General features: G+C 44.0%; 1 protein-coding gene across 3 annotated transcripts in view; it reads right to left on the bottom strand.

The window, feature by feature from the left end:
- TNC (tenascin C) overlaps positions 1 to 21,189 on the bottom strand; it is an 81,695-nt gene that overhangs the window by 1,151 nt on the left and 59,355 nt on the right. For all 3 annotated transcript variants that reach the window (XM_058672448.1, XM_058672449.1, XM_036496684.2), the window contains 10 exons: positions 17,165 to 17,287; positions 15,685 to 15,828; positions 13,529 to 13,648; positions 11,093 to 11,236; positions 10,241 to 10,371; positions 6,921 to 7,053; positions 5,125 to 5,276; positions 4,282 to 4,378; positions 2,917 to 3,078; positions 503 to 666 (listed from right to left, as the gene is read on the bottom strand). In XM_058672448.1, coding sequence (XP_058528431.1) covers positions 503 to 666; positions 2,917 to 3,078; positions 4,282 to 4,378; positions 5,125 to 5,276; positions 6,921 to 7,053; positions 10,241 to 10,371; positions 11,093 to 11,236; positions 13,529 to 13,648; positions 15,685 to 15,828; positions 17,165 to 17,287 — 1,370 coding nt within the window. The remainder of the gene's footprint in view (positions 1 to 502; positions 667 to 2,916; positions 3,079 to 4,281; positions 4,379 to 5,124; positions 5,277 to 6,920; positions 7,054 to 10,240; positions 10,372 to 11,092; positions 11,237 to 13,528; positions 13,649 to 15,684; positions 15,829 to 17,164; positions 17,288 to 21,189) is intronic.

Genomic DNA, 21,189 nt, shown 5'->3' with positions numbered 1-21,189 from the left:
GCCTCTGTGAGGTAGGTAAGGTAGTCAGGAAGGAACTGTATGTAGCTTAGAATAGGATTGGGCAGAAAGTAAGACTTTGCTTGGCTTCCAGTTTCACTCTGGGACTTCAGCAATGTTATCGTTCTGCAGGTCTCAGTGCCTACAAAAAGTCTGTAGACTTCATTTTAAGGAAATCTTGGGGTTCTGATGGTAGATGTGGGCCAGGACACCCCCAGGCTATGCATCATCACTGCTTTAGCTAAGTGGCCTGCTTTGGGGTTTAGACAGAGATTTTGCTGGGAAAAAGCTTTCTGATTTTGGGGTCTATCTGAACAAAGATTCTTCCTGAGATGTGCAAAGGTTAGCAGCCACTATTCTCCTTTGCCAAATCTTCAGTGTGCTAAGCACCTTGTGCTAGATGCTGCCTCCTTCTGTCAGCCAGGAGGGAGGGGCTGGGTTGCCCTCTCATTTCTCCAACTGTTCCCCAACCCTTGCCAGCCCTGGACCCTCATAGTCCTCTTACCTGACTGTGGTTATTGTCTCCATATCTGCCCATCAGGTTGACACGGTGACAGTTCTTATACCAGAAAGCCCCTTTGTAGGACAGGGCACAGTTGGTAATGGCTGAGTCTGTGTCCTTGTCGTAAGTGGAGAAGGACCTGCCGTTGTGGTATGCCATGGAGTCACCTAGGAGAGAGAGAGAGAGCAGGCATGGATCTGAGAAATCCCAAGTGGCATTTCCCTTCAAGGTTGTGAAGGGCAGAGTCCCAGGTGACAACAGCGAGGTCTTTACACACTGGGCCCAGAATCCAGATTGAACACAGAATGGGACAAGGAATGAGTATCACCTTCAGGACGGGTGATAGAAAAAAAAGTGTACAGGTGGCCACAGGTGGCTTTGGCGGGCTCGGCTTCTAGTCCCAGCTATTACTTGCTGGTTGCAACCTTGAACAATTCAAGCCTCTAGTTGGCTCAAAGTTCTCATACCTACAAAATGGAACAGGCATACAGACTCCATCTACCTCAGTATGACAGTGCTGTCATGAACATAAAAGTGTCGTGAACATAAAAGTGAACTCTAAGCAGGGAGAGTGGAATGCAAATAGTTATTTAATGTTAGTTATTTTGTGATTTTCTTTCATTCTTCTTATATAAGGTGAGAGATCTGCATTTAATAACACTTTCCTCCCACATATAAGTATTTCCAGTTCTACTTACAATGAACTGTTTCAAATATTAGATGTTGTCAAACAGTTATGTCTTTGAAGTATGTACCAGACCCATGTTCTTATTCTTAAAGACAACAAACTCACTTATATATCGCACCATTTGGGAATCTGGTTTGCATTAATGTACTAAATTAAATATGCCCCATTTCTTTTGAGGTCCCCTCACTCCCTACAGGAGTCAAAGTACACCAAACACTCAAGATGCTGAGGAATTCTACAGACAGTTACCAAAGCAATTCAGGCTCCTTCTGCAATGATGAGCAGGGTAATATCTGGTAGACACAGAGGATACAGGAGGTTGTCTTGTGGAAGGGCTGGCTGTAGCCAGCACACAGGAAAAGGCAGGAGTTGTCTTACTGATGGGAAACATTCAAACTCATTCCGTCATTGGAAATACAGAGAGAGGTGGACAGAGGCCACATCCCTGCTGCTGGGTAGATTTTCTTTCCGTGTAACAATATCCTTCTCACCTAAAGTCACCTCAAGCACAGACGTGTTTATGATCAGGTAATAAAACATCAGAGGTTTTCAACAATGCAAGAAAGAAGACACAATTTGCCCCTGGGTTTTTTCCTTCATGACCACCGAACTTCTTCCGTATCAATAGAACTTTGTGCCTGCTTAGATGGAAGGCTAGCTTTTGGCAATGGCCTTCATCCAGGTATTTCTCCTTTTATGTTTTTTTTTCAAGGCTCAGGGAGGTTGGAAACATGCCACTGCATCTGTCCCTTCTGCTTTCATAAACATAAAAGAAAGCCACCCAACGTTGGCATGGGTTGCATGGGTGGTCCCCACTTTCAATATTGTTTCCTCCTTGTTGCCAAGATCACAGCTGTCAACAGCTCTCTGCAGGCACCTGCACTGCTTTCTGTGACCTGGGTCACCTTGGGCAAGGCAAGCAGCTTTTCTGAGCCTGATTCCTGGTTTGCATAACACTAGCATGCTACTGAAATGGTTTTAATGAAGAACATGCTAAGACGATGCAAATGAATTACCTACAAAAGAAGAGGCTTCCCAGTAGGCCTGTAACCAATAGTATTATCTCCTTATTTCTTTCTCTTCAAATATAGAACCAGAAAAACCATAAAAATGCTTTTTCAAGCCAAAGGAATCTTCAAACCCTCGCCTAGGATTATGAACCAGTCAAGGAACAAAGGTCACTTGGGAAGTAATGTGCATCGGACCATGGGGTCTGCAGGATGAACTGGATGACCACATGGCAGGGATGTTTCAGAGGAGATTCAAGTAGTTGAATGATGGAGTGGATTACTTGCTACTCAAAGTGCAGTTCACAGAGATGCAACACCAGAAGCACCAGTAATGTAGCATCCCAGGCCCACTCCGTATTGGTCATATATCTACCATAAATCAAGAAGTCCCAGATTAGCTGAATGTTAAAGACTTCAAAAGACTGGTCCTTCATCTGTAAAGAGCTGATGCTCATAAGTGGATACAAAAGGCCTAGTTTTTGAATGAAGGTAGTTAAAAATTTATCCTAAATGGTCAACTCCTAAGGACCATGTTTCTTTCTTATATACCTATGCAATCCTTTCAATTAAAGCTCTTCCGTATTAGCAGCTAGCAGATACTCAAATCTTTGTTGATGACATAAATAATCAAATGAACAAAGGAAGCAACAGAGGGCCCGGTAGACACTGCCAGCCAGGTTTCTGTGGTTTGGGATGTTCTGAGCATAGCTACTGCATACCTGCTGTCCCGCTGTAACCCTCCACCTTCAGCCGGTAGCGAGTCTTAGCATCTCCCACACTGAACGTGTCATAGACGGCAAAGGCTGTTTCCCCATGGTCTTGCAGGTCCACCCGGAGCTCATAATGTCCTTGGGCTGTGATTTTGCTGAGGTTGTCCAGCCCTGTGGATGACAGGCATGGTTTGGTGAGAAGCCTAAATGTCTCAGGCTATTGGTTTTATTCTGCCCTTTCAAGAGCAGTAGCTGGATGTGTATGAAAGAGGTTCCTATCACACAGCTTTGGACTTGAAACTTGACCTGCTCCTTGCTAGTACAACAGCAAGTAAATATAGTGATATTTTTTGAGCCTCTGGTAAAAGCGGGTTGACATTTTTGTTCTTCCAATACCCTGGGTATTAGGAGATCAATGGAGCTGTGGTGACCACAGCACCTTTTAAAATCCAAAGTACTTTACAGACATAAGGCAATGGATACTAACGGAAGTGGCATCAATACAAGGCAAAGATGCATTGAATGAAGCTCTCTGTAGGTGGTTGTTGACACATGTGAGTGGTATGGATGCAGAAGTGGACAAATGATGACACTGCAGGGTTACACTGGGAGATTTGAAATGGCGGCTCAGTGCTTGGTGGCTGAATTCCTAGAGGCGAGCTACTCAACTTCTCTGAAGCTCCTTTTCCTCATGTGAAAGATGAACATTTGGCAGCTATAGCTTAAAGAGAATCATCTGATTCCCCGTGGACTTACAAGAAAACAGTCATTGAGAATAGTGAGGAACGAAAGGCCTCAAAATGGGTCACTGGCTGTCTTGGAGCCATGTTAATTCCTTTTTTTTAAAAAAAAAAAAAAAAAAAAAAACCTGTTCACTTGAGAGGCAACAGGGCCAGAGAGAGAGTGTGAGAGTGAGTGAGCAAGAGGACTCTTCTATCTGTTCGTTCATTCCTCAAGTGCTCACTACGGTTGGGGCTGGGCCAAGGAGACAGGAAATCAATTCAGATCTCTGATGTGGGTGGCAGGGCCACAGCTACTTGAACCATCACCCTATTATCTCCCAGGGTGCACATCAGAGAAGCTGGGATTAGAAGCAGAACTGTGTCTTGAACCTAGGTACTCTGATATGGAACGTGGGCCTCTTAACCACCATGCCAAACACCCACCCTCAAGGTCGGCTTGTTGGATTTCCCCTGAGCTCTGTTTTAATAACCCAGAGCATTTAGATGATGTTTTCCATTCAGAGCATGATATTCTCTCTACCACTGGAACTTTTGCCCTCCTATTTCATTTCTCCCTTGTGGTCACTGTGGGTGAGGAATAATGACAAGGAGAGTGGAAATGGGTGTTCCAGATAGTTCAAGGCTGCTTTACCAAGCCAGAATTCTTCTCTGCGGTCTCCAAACCCAGCAGCATAGGCCTTCCAGTTCCGGTAGAAGTCCTCACGGCCATTTTTGCGTCTCAGGAACACCTAGGAACATAATCAATGACTCTGGGTACACACAAGAAACAAACAGCAGGAATCTTCCCAAGAGGAAGAAATGTCAGACAGCGAGAGCACCTGCTCCCAGCTGTGTCACTAATTTGCCCTGGGACGTTTGTTGAGTCACCTTCTTTCCCTCAGCCATGATAATCTACCTGAAAACTATGAACTGAAAGCACTACTCAGCTTTGGAGATGTGCCACTCTAGATTTGTCTTTTGTGGCAAACACCCCACTCTTGAGCAGAAGGCTGACACTGGGGGAGACTCTGTGTATGAGTCGGGGGACAGGAGGTAGGAGAGAACTCTGCTTTCTGATCAGCTCCACAAGGAACCAAAAACAGTCCCCCCAAGTAAAGTTTGCTGATGAAAAAAATCCTATCCCATTTATGTGGTAGTGGGGTTGAAATCCCTCGTGGAAAACTATTAGCACAGTATCCAACAGGCGGTAGCTGCTCGGCCTGTTGCCAACATGCACAAATACAGTTTTGACAGTCTCTGTCATTGATATATCACCGAGTTGTTTGATGCAAGATCAGATGAGATGAATTACAAGGAAATCCCCAGTTTCTTTCCTATTTCTGTATACTGCTCTGTGACAGGTGCCATTTTGCAAAAGCTCAGGTACTGAGCTGCCAGGGTTCACTGGGAGAGGGTTATCAGCCCTGCCTCTGTTGCTGGGCCCTCTCTGTTCATGCCCATCCATGAGGGTTCTTGAGTATAAGGTGATACTCACGATCCATCCACCCCCATCCGAGGTCATGTCACAGAAGACTTCCAGTGCCTGGGCCTTGTCACCATTCAGGTAAATGGTGTAGAGGCCAGACGTTGTGTCTCCATTCAGCATTGCCTGGGAGCAGTCCTTGGGGAATGGGTACAGGAGTCCAACTGCAAGATGAGGAGGAACGTGAAGCTCAGAGAAGGGGACTGGTTGCAGCTCAACTGTTTTTTGGTTAGATTCCTATGGGGAAGCAACTTGGCCTCTCCGAGTCTGTTCCTTTTCTGTGTAAGATACAGATGCAATCTACTTTGTGGGAGTGCTAGGAAGGTTACAGGTTATGGACATGAGAGATTCATGACATGCCCTTATAGTGGTGAAAGCCATCTGTTGGCAGAAGGAGAGCAGAGCTGCTATGAGGGGCATGTGTCAGGCTGACCTGGACTTCCCTGGGACACCCGGCTAACACCTGTTGTACATACAGGTACTAGCCAAGTGAGTGGCTCAATAATGGATCAGGGCACCCTATTAGGGTGCAGGTTGTTTTGAAAGCTTGATAAAAAGCTTTAGCTCTTTGATCTCTTCCGACAAATACATTTATACCCACAACATGGATTTCTCACTCTTCAGAGCATTTTGAGAGAAGAGTTGCTGCTGCCTTGCTGGATGACACTCAAGAGGTCACTGCATTGATCTAAGGCTTGGAATCAAGGGGGAATAACCCAGGAGTGCCTGGGTAATTCCGCAATGTGTTAACGTGATACAGAAATAAGCAAATTTGATAGAAAGGGGCCATGTGCTTAGTGGGTGGCCAGAGAAGTAATGGTCATAGCAATTCCTTCATTCTGATCCAATATCAAAGCCTAATGGGACATTTCCTTCATTTGAGGTTGAATTAGAAGCTGTTTTCCTATTTATTTCAGGGCCCTAGTTTTAAAGTACCTTTAGAGCATACTTATAGATTGTGTTCTAAGCACCTGGTCTAAGATTTGAACACGAGGATGCATCATCTTTGGAAAGTATTTGCAGAATGACTGTCAAGTGAAGTCTGGAGGGCAGAGGGCAGTGCTGGGATGCATTCAGATGCTCCTAATTCAGGGCTGTCCAAGTGACAGCTCTTCCCTTGTGAATGTATGCTATCTCTTATGAGCAGAACAACTTGCATGATGGCTACCTGTTGGGCAGGGGCAGGTGCAGGTGCAGGGGAGACTTCTTGGCATTGGATTGGTCTAGTCTGATTCTGACACCACCTTTCAGGATAGCCTTGAGCAGGTCAATTAGTCTTCAGAGTCTTGCTCCCTGCTCCAGGAGGTTGGGCACAATAATCATGGTACACTGAACTAGTCTGAAATTGGAGGACTTTGTAAATGCCAATTGATTGAAGAAGAAAAGGTATACTGAGGCCTGCCTATGAAAGGGCCACTCAGTCATGTGGGTCACACATTGCACCAAGGGTGCAACTAATTATGAAACCTTGTTAACCCAAGCAAGGTCCCTCTAAGGAAGGGACGGTTGTTAACCCCATGGCAGGGATTTCGAAACTGAGGCTTGTGGAATGGAAATGACATACTAAGGCACACAAAGCAAGCAGCAAGATGGGGATTGAATCCAGGTGGCTTTATTGCCAACCCTTCTTTCTTTCCACTGGATATCCATAATTTTGCACACCCATGTTCCCTGGACTCTCAGATCATATCAAGAAACTGATAAAAATCAAATTGAAAAAATATTAAAGCCGAAGTCAAAGAAGAAGTGGAGGTGTGGCTAAGTCTCACGAGTTCCATGTCAAGGTGGCTGCCCCCTGGGCCTCTTACTTGTGGTAAAGATGGTCTGGATCAACTTGCTCCTCAGAGGCCCATTCAGTGCCTGCACCTTGGCTGTGTAGTGGGTGGATGGGCTCAGGTCGGCCAGGCTGTAGGAGGTGGTATCTGGACCCAAAACGACTTCCTAAAGACAAAAGGAAGATCTGAGTAGCTTTTGGCCACAGACATTCTCAGGGTATAGATGATGGAGTCATTCCTCCACTTACATGTTTATATATTCATTCAACAGAAATACACTATGCCAGGCTCCCTGTGCCCTGTTGTAGTGTCAGGAATGACGTAAGTGCCGCATGAGCAAAGATCCTGGGGCTGATAAGTCAACAAAACACCAAGAGATGTACATCAACCACCCCAGGTTTTAGGTAGAGAAACATCAGGAAAGACAGGAAGCAGATTGCACAGGGTGCTAAGCTATGGAACGTGAAGTTTATCATCACAAATAATGGGGATACCTGAAAGGTCTTTGAGCAAGTAAAGCACATGAATTCAGTTGTGCTTTCAGGAGCTTGATCTGGTGGTAAGAAGAATTGTACAAGGAGTGAGGGTCAATGAGACCAGAACTATCAAGCTGCACGAGCATGAATCATTAGCGAAGCTTTCTGGGAAGTGTTAAGAAAATATGGTACCCGGGCCCCCTCCAAAACCGAGTCTTCAGACAAAGAAGTGGAATCATGTATAAGAAACTTCCCAGATGATTCTGCTGGGCAGTCAGGTGAGAGACCTGTTAGTCCGAGGTGACTATAAGAACTCTGGAGACGTGGCATGCTCGATCGGTGAGCTGGCACAGCCTGGAACTCTCCCACGAGTCCCTTGTTATGCGGTCATTCTGAAAATGCTTTTCGTTTGTGACTGGTATCTGTATTACTCTTCAGAGGAAGCATCTGGCTCAAGTCACTATGCACGGTAAGTACCGTAAAGTACTGTGCATAGTAAGTATTATCTCCCTGCTGGAGAACCCGAGTCTTAAACATCCTCTCTCTAGTTTCCAATTCCTTTAAGTTAATGACCCTGGTATCTGGGATCGGAATTAGATACACATACATTCTGGGTAAACTAAGCCTTGTTTTCTGCATTTGCAGGCAATGCCAGCTGGGCTTAGGCTGCAATGAATGAGTATGGCAATTATCTCCTGCTGCCTGAGAACTGGGGACATGCATTATCTTGATTCTGCCCAAGGGAGAAATGAACTTCAGAGAGGCTAGAAGAATTGTTCCCACTCCATGATTTTTTGGTGGCAACAGATAATCTTGCTTCCTGGTTTCCCAAGTCAAATCAAACCAAAACAATGAAACAGATTAAAAAAAATTGGAAGAAAAAAACTAGGCAGGTAGCCAAATATATACCAATTATAAACATTCTTAGAGATAAATAGAAGATGATGATACAAAGGGTTCTTGTCAGGACTTTTCCTCCTACACTGATTTGATATTTTTGAGTGAGACCCATATAGGTGGGGCTAGCCATGTGGGAAAGCAACGAGGGTGAGTGCCTATTTTATTTCAGTGACCCAGCAGCTTTGGTGCAGCGCCCCAACTCTGGCCCCAGGGGAAAGGATCACCTGTCAGATACAAAGCTGGGCTCATTGAATTACTTGGGGATACAATTACCAGTCAGCTCTCCAGGCTGCTGTGCAGCTGTTTCCTAGGCTGCTAGGGCAGATTGAATGGAAGCTCATGATTCAGGTGCACAGAGAATCTTAGAGGCATGACCGGAAGAAGACCTTAGAGATGTGTGGGTTCTGTGTACTCATTTAACTTGCTTCTGGATGCCCACTAAGATACTCATCATAAAGGGATATAAGATACAAATCCACCAAGAGCAAGGTAATAAGAAAGAAATACGGCCACAGGCACAACATCAACAGAGTCTTGGTGGATGGAAAGTAGGGGGTTCAGAGATTCCAGAAGGGACAGACTGGACATATTGGGGCAATGAAACAATATTGAGCAGAGCCAACCGGACATTAGTTGATGGATGCCATGGGGTTCTGCAAGTTCGGGAATACAAGATGTACAAAAGCAAAGATGCCTTTGATGGCTAGCGTAGGGTGTAGTTGGACAAAAGCTTGATTTCTTTCAAAGGTTTGTATAAGGAACACATTTGCAGATCTCTTTATCCTCTGTCCAGATGGAATTCTGCGGTTTAGCATGTGGGGAAGCTGAGCCGCAGAAGCAGCTCTGGATTCAAACCTACTGGACTCAGACGTGGGGGAGGCTGAGTCAGAACCCTGGAAGCATGAACCCTAAAGGGTTGTGCACAGTCAGAATGCAGGCTTATGGTACTGCTGTTTGGAACATCCTGATAAAACTACCAGATACTCGCCAAACAGTTGGCAAACCCTGACTGTACAACTAGAACTCCCAATTTGCTCCTTCATTCTTGGTTCAAGCACAAAAGGATAAATTAGGAGCAGTAGATACTGGGTGAATGACTAGAAAGAGGGAGACCTAAATCCAAACCAAACGAAAACAGTAAAATGGAGAAAAATGGAAGTGGTGAGGAGCACCTGTTAGTTGGAGCATAAAATATCATCAAGGTGTATTTTCTGTGATAGATGACACACAAAGTACAAGCAAGATGCTAGAAAAAGATGAATGTGCAGCGAATCAGAAAAATATCTTGGAAATAAACAAGCGTGCTAACTGAAATCAAAAATTCAATATCAATTCAGAAGCTAAATTTGAAAAACTTTTCCCACTTGAATGCAGAGCCACGGTTATTTAAATTAAAAGGAGGTCTGTGTGTTTGGTGGAAAGGTTAAATGCCACTGCTTGAGCTGCCGACCCTGGGAGGCAGCTCATGATGCCTCAAGCACTCAAGTCTTTGGCATCCACATGAGAGATCAGCATCTGGACCTAGCCCTGGCTGTTGCAGGCATTTGGGAAGTATAGCAGCATCACACACACACACACATAAATTACAAAGAAAGAATATATTAACAATATACACACTATTAATACTTGATATTATGAGAACATGTGGACTATACTGCAATATATAATGTGATGAGATTCTACATTTGGCAGAAATGCAGAAGCAGCTTTTGCTCTAGCTTCTGTAAGATCCTCTGGCAGTGAAAGAAGTGGTGTTCCGTTGACTGGCTGGTGGCAGAGCTGGGGTCTGATTAGAACGACAGAGGCTGCGTGGTATTCTTCTGAAGGCCTGGCACTGTGTTTGGTCCCCACAACTTTTTTGTTTGTTTGTTTGCTGTTTGCTGGGTTATAGAAACAGCATCGGGGAATTGTGTCCCATGTTAAGGATCATGAATATGTTTCGATCAGCAGTGCGGCATATTTACATTCTCAACGTACCTTCACCTTTCCGTCCACAGATTCATAGACCAAGAGATAACCAGTGACCGATGCCCGAGGAGGTCGCCAGGTAAGCAGGGCAGTTTCTGACTGAATCTCAGTGGCAGCCAAGTCTCTTGGAGAATCGAGGTCTGGAAAAGATAGGACAGTGAACACCTCACAGGTCAGCAGGTGACGGACAGGCATTTCAGCTGGGTTTCTAGAGCAATGATGGCCGTCCCTTCATTACCACTGATGGTGTGATCTTGGGAAAGGTCCATTTTTTGCAGTTGAGGAAGTTGAACCATGTGACCGCCAAACAGATTTTCTATAGCCCACCACACTCTAAGGGCTAGGTTTGCATAGCATGCTGTTGAAAGCTACTGGGTGGGTTTTGGGAGACAACACAGCTACAAGCATCAGTTCCACCCCTTGTTTCTGGGTAAGAGGACTCATCAGGGATGAGGCCGTTTTCCTGCCAGCTGGGGTTTACAAAAGAGGTCTCAAAGGATAAATACTCAATGGACATCTAGGAAAACTTGCCTGTCTGTTTAAAAATTTTTCCCTGCCTGGAATATGGATCATAAAGGGCCAGATTTAGGGCCGGTGGGGTCTGTTTTTCCACTTACTGAGTCTCCCTCCTGCTAGCTTTTTCCCACCCATGGGGAGACTGAGGTCATTTCAGCTCAAAAGGAAATGTGTGTTTCTTCAGGCCTTGATTGAGTGGGCACTGGTGAGTTTAACCAATGCTGAGGTCATCACATTGCAAGGCCCTGACTTAAGAGCGAAGTGCTGGCTAGGGGTTACTGCCTAAGGGACAGGAATGAGTGGGCATCTAGAAGAGGGCAGCCTTTAGCTTTGGGGTCTCCATACCTGTGGTGAACTTGGTGGTGATGGGGGAGCTCTTCCGGGGGCCTTTCTCAGCGAAGACCCTCAGTGTGTACTCCGTGGCAGGCTTGAGGCCCGTCAGCGCATACTCCACCGTGTTCCCGGATACCGTGTGTGTGATTTCCGGCCCTGGACATGGAGCAAAGTGAGGTTGTTACTTCTCCCTGCCTGAGCCATCAGTGATCTTGGCAAAGCATACACACCCCCTCACGGAAACACTTCCAGTGACCCACGGAAAAGCAGGTTTGATCTCCGGAATGACTCATGTCCCTCTCTCTCTCATGGGCTCTCACCTCATATACAACAGGTGGATCATATGGAGTCTGGATTTTCCCAGGCATCATATCAGAAGGAAGGGGACCTGGGGTCAGAAGATTATTTTCCTTGTGGTGACTAATCTGAGGCTGTGACACAAGGAGGGGTGAGCGTTGCCAGGTAACACTCCCCCCAGCCTTGTGCCCTTGAAATTTAATTTGTTCATTTGCTTACTCTCTCTGCTATGTCATTTACTCACAAGTCCTCTTAAAAGTGTTTTTAGTAGGGGCCAACATGGTAGCTTAGTAGGTCTATCCTCTGCCTGTGGTGCTGATATCCTGGATGCAAGTCAGTGTTTTGGCAGCTCCACTTCCTATCTGGCTTCCTACTGGTGGTGTGGGAAGGTGAAGGAGGATGGCGCATTGCCCCTGCACCCATGTAAGAGACCTGGAGGAGGCTCCTGACTACTGACTTTGGACTGGTCCAGTTTATTTTTACATATATATATATATATATATCTTATTTTTATTGGAAAGTCAGATATACAGAGAGGAGGAAAGACAGAAAGGATGATCTTCCATCTGATGGTTCACTCCCCTAGCGGTCACAATGGCTGCTGCTGAGTCAATCCGAAGCCAGGAGCCAGGAGCTTCTTCCAGGTCTCCCACATGTGGGCAGGGTCCCAAGGCTTTGAGCCGTTTTCAACTGCCTTCCCAGGCCACAAGCAGGGAGCTGGATGGGAAGCAGGGTTGCCGAGATTATATCCGGCAGCCATATGGGATCCTGGGCACGTGCAAGGCAAGGACTTTAACCACTACGCTATTGCGCTGGGCCCAGCTGGTCCAGTTTTGACCCTTGGGGTCATTTGGGGCTTGAATCAGAGGATGGAAGATTCTCCATCTCTGTCTCTCTGGTTTTCTATTACCTCTTTCAAGTAAGATAAACAAACCTTCAAAAATGGTTTTAATTGTACACATTATGGTGAACAGTATAATGTATTACATGTACATGGGGTCTAATGATCAAATCATGTGTCAGCACTCCCATCTCTTCTGAAGCTTTTACAAACCCTTTTACAATTCACCGAATATGGCTAAATAAAGGGACCACAGTCCAGCTCACTGCATCATGTCTGGTGGTGGAAATGAAATCACAGGGCCCAGGTGTGTCTGATATTTCCTAATCATAGGCTCTCAATCACCTGGTTTACAAGGCCCTGATGGGTTTCATGGGAGAACTTTTAGTGTGAATACTAGGAAAATTCCGAGCGAACTTGTCCTCTGTGAGCCCAAGTCCTAAACACACCATTTCCATGATTCCCATCAACTTATTTTAGATGAGACCTAAAACGCCTGACATCTGAAAAATCGCTCAGAGAAATAAGATGGAGTAAACAAATAACTCGAAGGTGCCTGCCTTTGCTCTGACTTTATAAAGAACACGCACTAGAGCTGAGGGAAAGCGTACAGAGGACCCAGGCACAGGTTATGGTGCCTTCTGATTTTCACTGCAAATACAACATTATTGAGCCATAAAACCGATGTATGCTAGGAAATTGAAAGCACAGAGTTCTTTCTAGAATAGCTCATTATAAAATTATGGATGGATTCATTGCACAGGACTCTCGTCTCCTCTCATTTTTATTTGACTTTTATTTTGCGATAGTCATGTTCTACTGGTGATCTAACCAATTGTTTAATTTGCCAACTGGGTGAATTGGCACAGTTGATTGCAAAAGCAAAGAAAAAGAATTTCAGATTTTTCAATCAGCTTTGCTTCAACAGGTCTCTTCCGGGGCCACTAACACGGGCATACCAATGATGTCTGAAGTAGTCTGAGCTTTGAAATTCTATGCTTATTCTTTGTAAAGGATGAGAGCTGCTTGCCAGAGAAATTGTCTCACACTCTTTGCTAGGCAAAGCAACTAGCAGGGAAGAAGGATCAGGCTAGGAAAACACATTCAGGCTGCAGATAGACATTGTTTTCTTATTGCTGTTGTTCAGTGGTCTACTGGTCTCCTTTGAGGTTGCAGTTGAAGGTCCTAAGGGCATGACTGACCTTTCCAGTCTACCCATGCCCCTTGTTAGTTCTGTACCAAACACCACAGGGAATGGAGGAAGAGTTTGCAACAGGAATCTCTGGGTGGAGTCTTGGGCATGACCTTACCTCTTTCTCCTGTGTAGGAGATGACATAACTGTCTACAGTGGCGATGGCTGGCTGCCATATGGCCAAGGCTTCCGAATCAGTGACGTTGGCTGTCACCAGGTTAGATGGACCATCCAGAGCTGCAAAGAAAAATGGTGGCAGAGGGTGTAGTCAGAGGGAAGGGCATTGGACCATAGCTGCTCTGTTGTCTATACTTCTTAATTAGGACATAGTATCTACTGAGATGGTTTGGAGTCGTAAGCCGGGAATCTGGCTTTTTCCCTTGCTGGCTATGTTAACTTGGGACTCCACAGTCTCACCTATAAAATGGGAATATTAATTCTGCTGTTTTTCCCTTTTGCTGTTGCTTGATTTTCACAGGATATTTTGCATGGAAATTCTGTATAAATTGAAAAGGATTGATCCCAAGACAAGGATTATCATTACAGTTCATGGCACCTTTCCCCAGGGAAAGACTTTATAAAAACAGAGGAGACCTGACAGAATTAAAAGAGCTCAAGGCTGCATCTCTGGTTAACTGATCTACAGATATTGTGAAGCCACGTTCTGCAGACTGGGTTCTTTGTGGCTCCTTTGCCTTGTGTCTTGGGAAATTCATTTCCCTTCTACCGACATCGCCATCTTCAGTTGTCAAAGGGTGGCAGCTGTAAAGATCATCTAGATAATGTGTGTGCAATGTGTTCAGGGAAATTCTCAGTGATTGTAATTGTTATTAAAGTTATCTGCAGTCTTGCTTGTGATTTCCAAACAGCTTGTCCTGAGAAAGCATGGACATTTCCGGTCTATTTCCCCTTGGCCTCTTTGAACTGTCCACTTCCACTCTCCAATAGCCCTCTCTTGGAAGGCAACCTGGATATGACTGTGTCCTCCTAGCTTTTGTATTTAATACATAATAATTACTCCCTGGCAGCAGGAGGAGGATGGAGTTCAGCTCTCATCAGTTCATTTCAAGGAGCAGGCATTCTAGTGTCAAGATGAAATAACTAACCTGAGAGTCAGGATATGGTGGAATAATTTGGAGGGCCCACTTCATCTACTCTTGAGTTGCTCCAGTTTCATCCCATGCATGTAAAGGATCTCTTTTCACTGGTGATGACAGTGAGGCCTTGAGGGGAAATGCTCCCCGATTTTCTGATCTCTTGCCAAGGAGAATCAGTAAATGAGAGATTTCTTTGGATACATGAGAGCCCATGTCAGAAGGGTAAATAGGGCTCTGGATTCAGCTGGGACATTTAAATTGTACTTTATCAATTATTTTAGGTCACTAGGATATTTAAAACATTTCCTGTAAGAACTATTATTTGGATCCCTTAATGCATCGTACTGGGTTATTGTTCATGTTTCAAAGGGTAAATTGTCAGGAGACATGGCTGCTTGAAGAAAAATGTTCCACTTCATTCTCCTTCATTGTAGTTCATTAGATCCCCTTCTTTAGCGACAAATCAGGTTATAGTGGAAAAATAACCCTTAGTGCTCAAATTTGGTTCCAGTATTCATTACTTGTGTGGCCTTAGTTAAGGTATTTCATTTCTCCAGGTCTCAGTTGTGTCGTGTGTAAAATGATGATGATGACCATAGAGGGGATTGAATGTGAAGGGTTGACAAACAGCGTGTTAAATGGAATAGATGCCAAGTAGGGATCCTTTATAGTTGTCACTATTACCTAACTGTGTGAAGCACCTGCTTTAATGGATTCTCATAATGATTCCAGGCTACGGGTAAAGAAAGGAAGGAGGTGGTGAATGAGAGTGTACTGCCGGCGACATTTACAGAGCCTCCAGGGCCCTGAGCATAACGCTGGAGTGTTTCCAACTCAGGGAGAAGAAAAGTGGACTCCAGAGAAAATAACTGGCAGTTCTAAGATTTAAAGCCAATTCAGTCTGACCCCCACACTTGAGTTCTTTCTTCTGCAATCATTCAGGAAACAGAGGTCCAGCAAGGATAAAGACTCATGTAAGGTTCCCTGCTCCCCAGGGGCTGGGGATGGGCCAGAGAAAGGAGGCTTTGGCTCTCTAAATCCAATTCACTTTCCACCAAAGTTGCATAAAGAAAAGCTCCCTTCATCTTCCAGGACACAAACCATCCATCTTAAGGTAAGAAACAATACAGTAGGTGTACAAGAGCTCTGAAAGGCAAAAGGCAAAACTCCACACACCTGTGATGAGTGACCCTGAGAGAGGCTCACTTTCCTCAAAGCCCTTGGTGGCAATGATGTTGACAATGTATTCCATGCCAGGGATGAGTTTCTGCAGCCTGGCCTGAGTCTTGCTTCCATCCACAGTTACTGTGGACGGTGGACCTGAAACATAGTACAAACACATAGTGAGCGGTGAACTTTACTGAAGTGTGTTCACTGTTACCCCAAGGCTGGGTGTATCTGATTTGGAAATGAAAAAGCATATTTATCCAATCTTGGTTTTTTTTTTTAAACTTCTTTTCATTAGTCCTACCCTCTGCATAAAGAAAGAGGTTTTACTTTTTGTATAATGGTTTTTCCATTGGTGAAGAAGCCAAAAAAGAAGTTCAGTAGAGGAAAATACATGAAGTCACAACATACTAAAAATGGCAAGTTTCCATTCAGCAGAGAGTAGGCATGTTGTGCAAGTTTTAATTCCTTTCTTTCTTCTTTTTTTGTTTTTTAACCACAAAACATATGGAATGTTTCCTGTGTGATTCATGACTGATCTATCTGACCCTCTGTTTTGGTGTAAGAGTATGCAGTCTCTGTTACTAGCAAACATTTTGGTTGAGAGGGAAAGATGATCATAACCAAGTTTGTATTCTTCTGTGTATTAACAAGTGAATGATTTCTTTTTTAAAGAGCTGCGACATTAATGTAGAACTTGGATATGAGCTGGTCAGACTCCTCATAGGAAAGCTACAGCACCCCACCCAAGAGGCTATCAAGCATCTTCTCTTTACACATTTATGGGACAGGGAACCCACTGCCTGCGAGAGTGCATTCAGGTAAATTTGACTGTGCTGCTGTCTCCGTCAGAACGTGTTTTTTTAAAAACATGGCAAGTGAAACTAAATTTCTTTGGGGCCAAAAATTGAACTTCAGGCTAGTTTTTACAAAATACACATTTTCCACGAACTTTTAAAAGATTCATTATCTACATGGATTTCAATATTTTTGGCATTCAATTAAGCTTATCTTTTAATTGCCTTTTCATGAACTTCTTGAAGCCATCTCATATTTATAGCCCACACACTCTGAGCTAGAACCTGCGGTCCTGTTGAGGCATAAGTCTGTATCCTATGCTGAAACGGATTTTGACATGAAAGACTAGGTTTTCAGATGAGTGTTTTCAAAAGGGGGAAGACGTGTGTAGTTAATCTTTTGTCATTGCATGAAAACATTATTGCTGCATTTTTTTCACTGAACTTTATTTCTCAAGGAATTTAGAATTTCAAGGCCTTGAATGGTCTTCAAAGATGACACTTCACAAGGCAGTTAGGTAATTTGTTCCTAGGATATTTATAAATGGGATCTTTCTAAATGGTCTCAAAAACAAGGAAATGGTTTTCTTTGGCAATGATGTTAAGTGGAGATTGTCTGGGTCCCTGTTACTACTCAACATGAACCTTCCATGCTCCTCCTCCACTCCCACCCCAACCCCTGAGACAATTACCTCCTGTAATGGGCACATAGGTGATCCGGAAGCTCTCCACCTGGGCAGTGGGTGACAGCCAGCTGACAGTGGCTGCGTTTTCAGTGATGTCTGAGAAAATGATTTCTTTTGGAGAACCCATGGCTGTCAAGGAGAAAGCACAAGAAAAACAACGAAGCAATTAGCTACCATTCCCAATGTTTTCTCCCTAGATTCTTTGTGCAGGACAACTTCATGTTTGAGTCAAGCCTATGGGATGAAGAAGTGGCGATCTGTTCAAGTTGACACTTGATAGAAGCAGCTCTTCCTTCATTCCAGGTACAGGGCCCAGAGCTGCAGAGCAGTGGTTCATCTGTTCAGGAAGATTGTAAACACTGTCAGCAACTTCCAAGTAAGTGAGGGATAGTGGCTTTCTGGATTGGGATATGCTGCCTTATCTTTTTAGTTTGGTTTTAGTGCTTTTTCAAATATTTTTGCATTTGAGTTCTCTTTTCAAACAGTACCAAGACTTACAAACCTACCAGCTTTTTAGAACTTGCAAGATTTAATTGTCACAGAGATCCCTGAGAAGGTGTGGTTGTAGCCATTTTCCAGAGAGCCACATCATGCTTTGTTCTCCAGTGAACATTTTCTTGTGTGTGTGTGTGTGTGTGTGTGTGTGTGAGATGTGGCCTTTCTAGGTTCCAGGTCTGGTCAGCAGATTCAAGCACAGCCCAGAATCCTGAAACTAATGTTAATGTGGAAAATGACCTTGACATACCTATTCTTAGGACTAGGGGCTGGGGAGGCAACCCAGAAGAGAAGTCCCAGATCCTCCCCAAAGCCAACATCAATGGATACTGGGGCTACCTGTTGGGGAAGCCATGCCCAAGGGAAGGAAGTTTCAGCTCTCCAAATACCTTCTGTCAAAGCCAGTTTTATTGGCTCATCTTCTGTGTTTTTTGGCTTAGTTCAGTTGACCAAGCTTAACCAGAGAATTCAGGAAACAATTTTCAGGCTCAAGGGATCTCCTTCCTCATATTTTCCTCTCTCTAACCCACGCTGCTCATTAAGCTTTGAAACCCACAGATATTTAGAGAGCTTTAGTCTCCCCCCAATGTCTTATTTTCTAAGACAGCTCCCTCTGCAGCTTTCCTCTGTGACCTGGGGGCCACCCCTAGACTCTGTGGCTGCCTAGGTTTTTGCCCTCTCCATGGAAAGTTTTGGAAACCACAAGATCTCTGCAGCCTACAGGATCCTGATTGTCCAAATACCACTGAGAGGTTGGGTGACCTGGGGCACATCCCTTCATTTCTGCGAGCTCCAGTTGCTCCTTCTGTCCAGAGGGGAAAGTGGAACCCATCCACAGGAATGTTTTAGGGATTAGCAGGCATAATGAATATAACCACCCCCCAGGCACGGCATCTGGCTCACTGGGAAAATTCCATAAAGATGATTACCTTCTATTTGCTTTCTTCCATGGGTTACCCTTGTTTCTATATCCAAAGAAAACATATAGATGAGTCCAGGTGAGGAAAAAAACCTTACTGAGGTTTATCAGCTCCAGCCTGAAAGTTTCCCTATGCCAACTTGGCTCACTCTGGGTTTTGCTTTGACTGAAAATCTCTTGGCTCTAGACCCTGTCACAGCTTATAGCTAAAGGTTTCGCCCTTAGATCCAGTTTTCTCAAAACGGCAATAATTTCTGCCCCCATCTTATACACGAGAGGAGTCAGTGACCTCATCCATTATACTCCTGAGGGAAGTGACTGGTAAAAGTGACAGTGGGAAGACAGCTATGCAAAACCTGGGGGAATGGCACATCCAGGAGTTTATACAGGTTCAAGATACATTTCTGAGTCTTCACTCTGTATTCCCGAGTGCACACATGACATAGGCTATAGGAGCCCCCAGAAGAGGACAACACTGCCTTATTCAGATGCTACGATATCTTTCCAAGGAAAATTCTGCTAAACACTCAACATTCATAATTTTATTTAAACCTCATGGAAGGCAGATCTTTGAGTTAAAAACCAATTTTTTTTTTCAGATGAGGTAATTGAGACTCAGAGGAATAGAGATGTGCCCAAGATCACACAGCTGGTTACAGGTAAGGCCATGATAAGACTGCCATGAGTCTGTCCAGAGAGCACTGGCTTAGCCATCAGGCTGCACTGACTCCCACCTGCTGTCCTCTCTGCTGGCCCAGCTACTCAAGAGTGGGCAGCTTGGGCTCCTGCTCCAGGATAGGGTGAGAGGAGATTGTGAGCTCGTGCAGGAGCCACAGCAGTTTCTCATCAGATGGAAGAGGGACAGGACAGCGTGGAGATGGGTTTGCAGAAATAGACATTATACAGGAGAGAAGAGGAGAAAGAATTGAAAAATAGAAGCTTTACAGAGCTGACAAGGTGAATATAGGAATTAGAAATCTGCTGTGCCAAATCCCCTCTCCCAGTCTTGGAGCAAAAGTATGCAAACACATGTGACTGTTTCTCTCTCTGTCTCTTCCTTTGGCTGTAATCTATGTGGAACCCAGAAAGGGAAATCAAAGAGAGGGCAAACGAGCAGAGTCTGTGTTTTCTTTTCTTTTGTTCTTAAAAAAATGGTAACTCATGATTATTCATTGTGCTTTGGAACGACAGGACTTCTAGAAAAAAATTCAGCAAAACAAAACCAATGATCAGATGTAAACTTTGAAGAGTGGTATTTATAAAACCAGGTCAAAATCTGGCTCGGTCTCTGAACTCAAGGCTTTTGTTGGGCAGCCAAAGGAAGGGGGCGCCTCAAACCTGTTCTCAGATAGTCTGTCCTTGACAACAGGAAAGGGAAGTTTTCTTCTCACTGAGTTGTTGCCTGGTTCTCAGCATTTTCTCTCCTTCTGCAAATCCTAATGATGATTTCTTTGTCAGGGGGAATTAATAGATTGGAATTTATCATAGTCAAATACCTATCATCAGATGAAGAGGAGGAGGTTAGGACTACTGTCCCATTCTGCCTGTCAGAGGTGGCAAGTATGTATGTCACTGGTTACCTTTCATCCAGTCTACCTTGTATAAAATAGTATTAAAATGAGTTGCTTTTTGGGTTCTCCTGGAGATCTAGCTGTGTGGCTTTAGGCTAGTCGCTGCACCTTTCTGGGCACTGCATTTTTCATGCACAAACAAAATGTTAAGTCCCATCATTTCTCAGGTCTTTTGCTCTCTCCCTGTGCCTTTGTGATCCTTTCTTCTGATTCCTCCTTGAAGAAGCTGTCTAGAAGGAAATCGTCCCAATTGCTGCCTTTCTCCTTCTCTCTAGGAAGGCATGCTAGTCTTACTATTACTGTTAGAAAAGAGCTGTGTTAATCATCACTTTAGTCTCCTTGGGACAGCTCCCAAGGAAAAAGGTTTTTCATTTTCCCCTCTCAGTGCCTTTTTAAAATTGTTATAAATGTGGGTAGTGTCTTGAGCTCCCTGCTTCTTCCACGTCATATTATTAACATGACATCTCAGGTAATTTAATCTCCTCAGGTACAATAATATTTCTCTATTAACTCCACTTGGTAAAGCTTCATTTTTTTGGACAAAGCATAGTAAAAAAAACTATTTCTGGATTAAATATGAAGGAACAGTAGAAGCATTCTTTAAAAGGTTGATGGAAAATTTAAAAAAAGATACATTTTGGTGTACAAAACACATTGAACTCTATGCAAAGGTTTTCATAATGCACATTTTTAATAAACTTTTTGAAGACCCATGGTCTGTATGGATTTAAAAATTTTTACACCAAAAATATCCAAGATCCATTTTTCATTAACTACTTCTTAGATAGAAAACAAGAGTCTTTGGAATCTAAAAAAATGTAATGATCATAATAATGATGGTATATTGTAATAATGTGAATAGCTGTCACTTCCAGCTATGTTAATTATTTTGTCTCATTCATACAATTGTATTAGGTAATATGTATCATATTCTTCCATAAAGACTGTCAAATTTCCCAAAGCAACCCTATCAATAACTGAAAAAGCTAGAGTCTGAGGGCAAACTTGGCTGTGTCCAATGCTCATATGATTACTGACCCCTGTGG

This window comes from Ochotona princeps, chromosome 14 (genome assembly GCF_030435755.1).
Source record: "Ochotona princeps isolate mOchPri1 chromosome 14, mOchPri1.hap1, whole genome shotgun sequence".
Classification (NCBI taxonomy): Eukaryota; Metazoa; Chordata; class Mammalia; order Lagomorpha; family Ochotonidae; genus Ochotona; species Ochotona princeps.
Note: the sequence above shows the minus strand (reverse complement) of the source record. Positions and strands in the feature narration are given on the sequence as shown.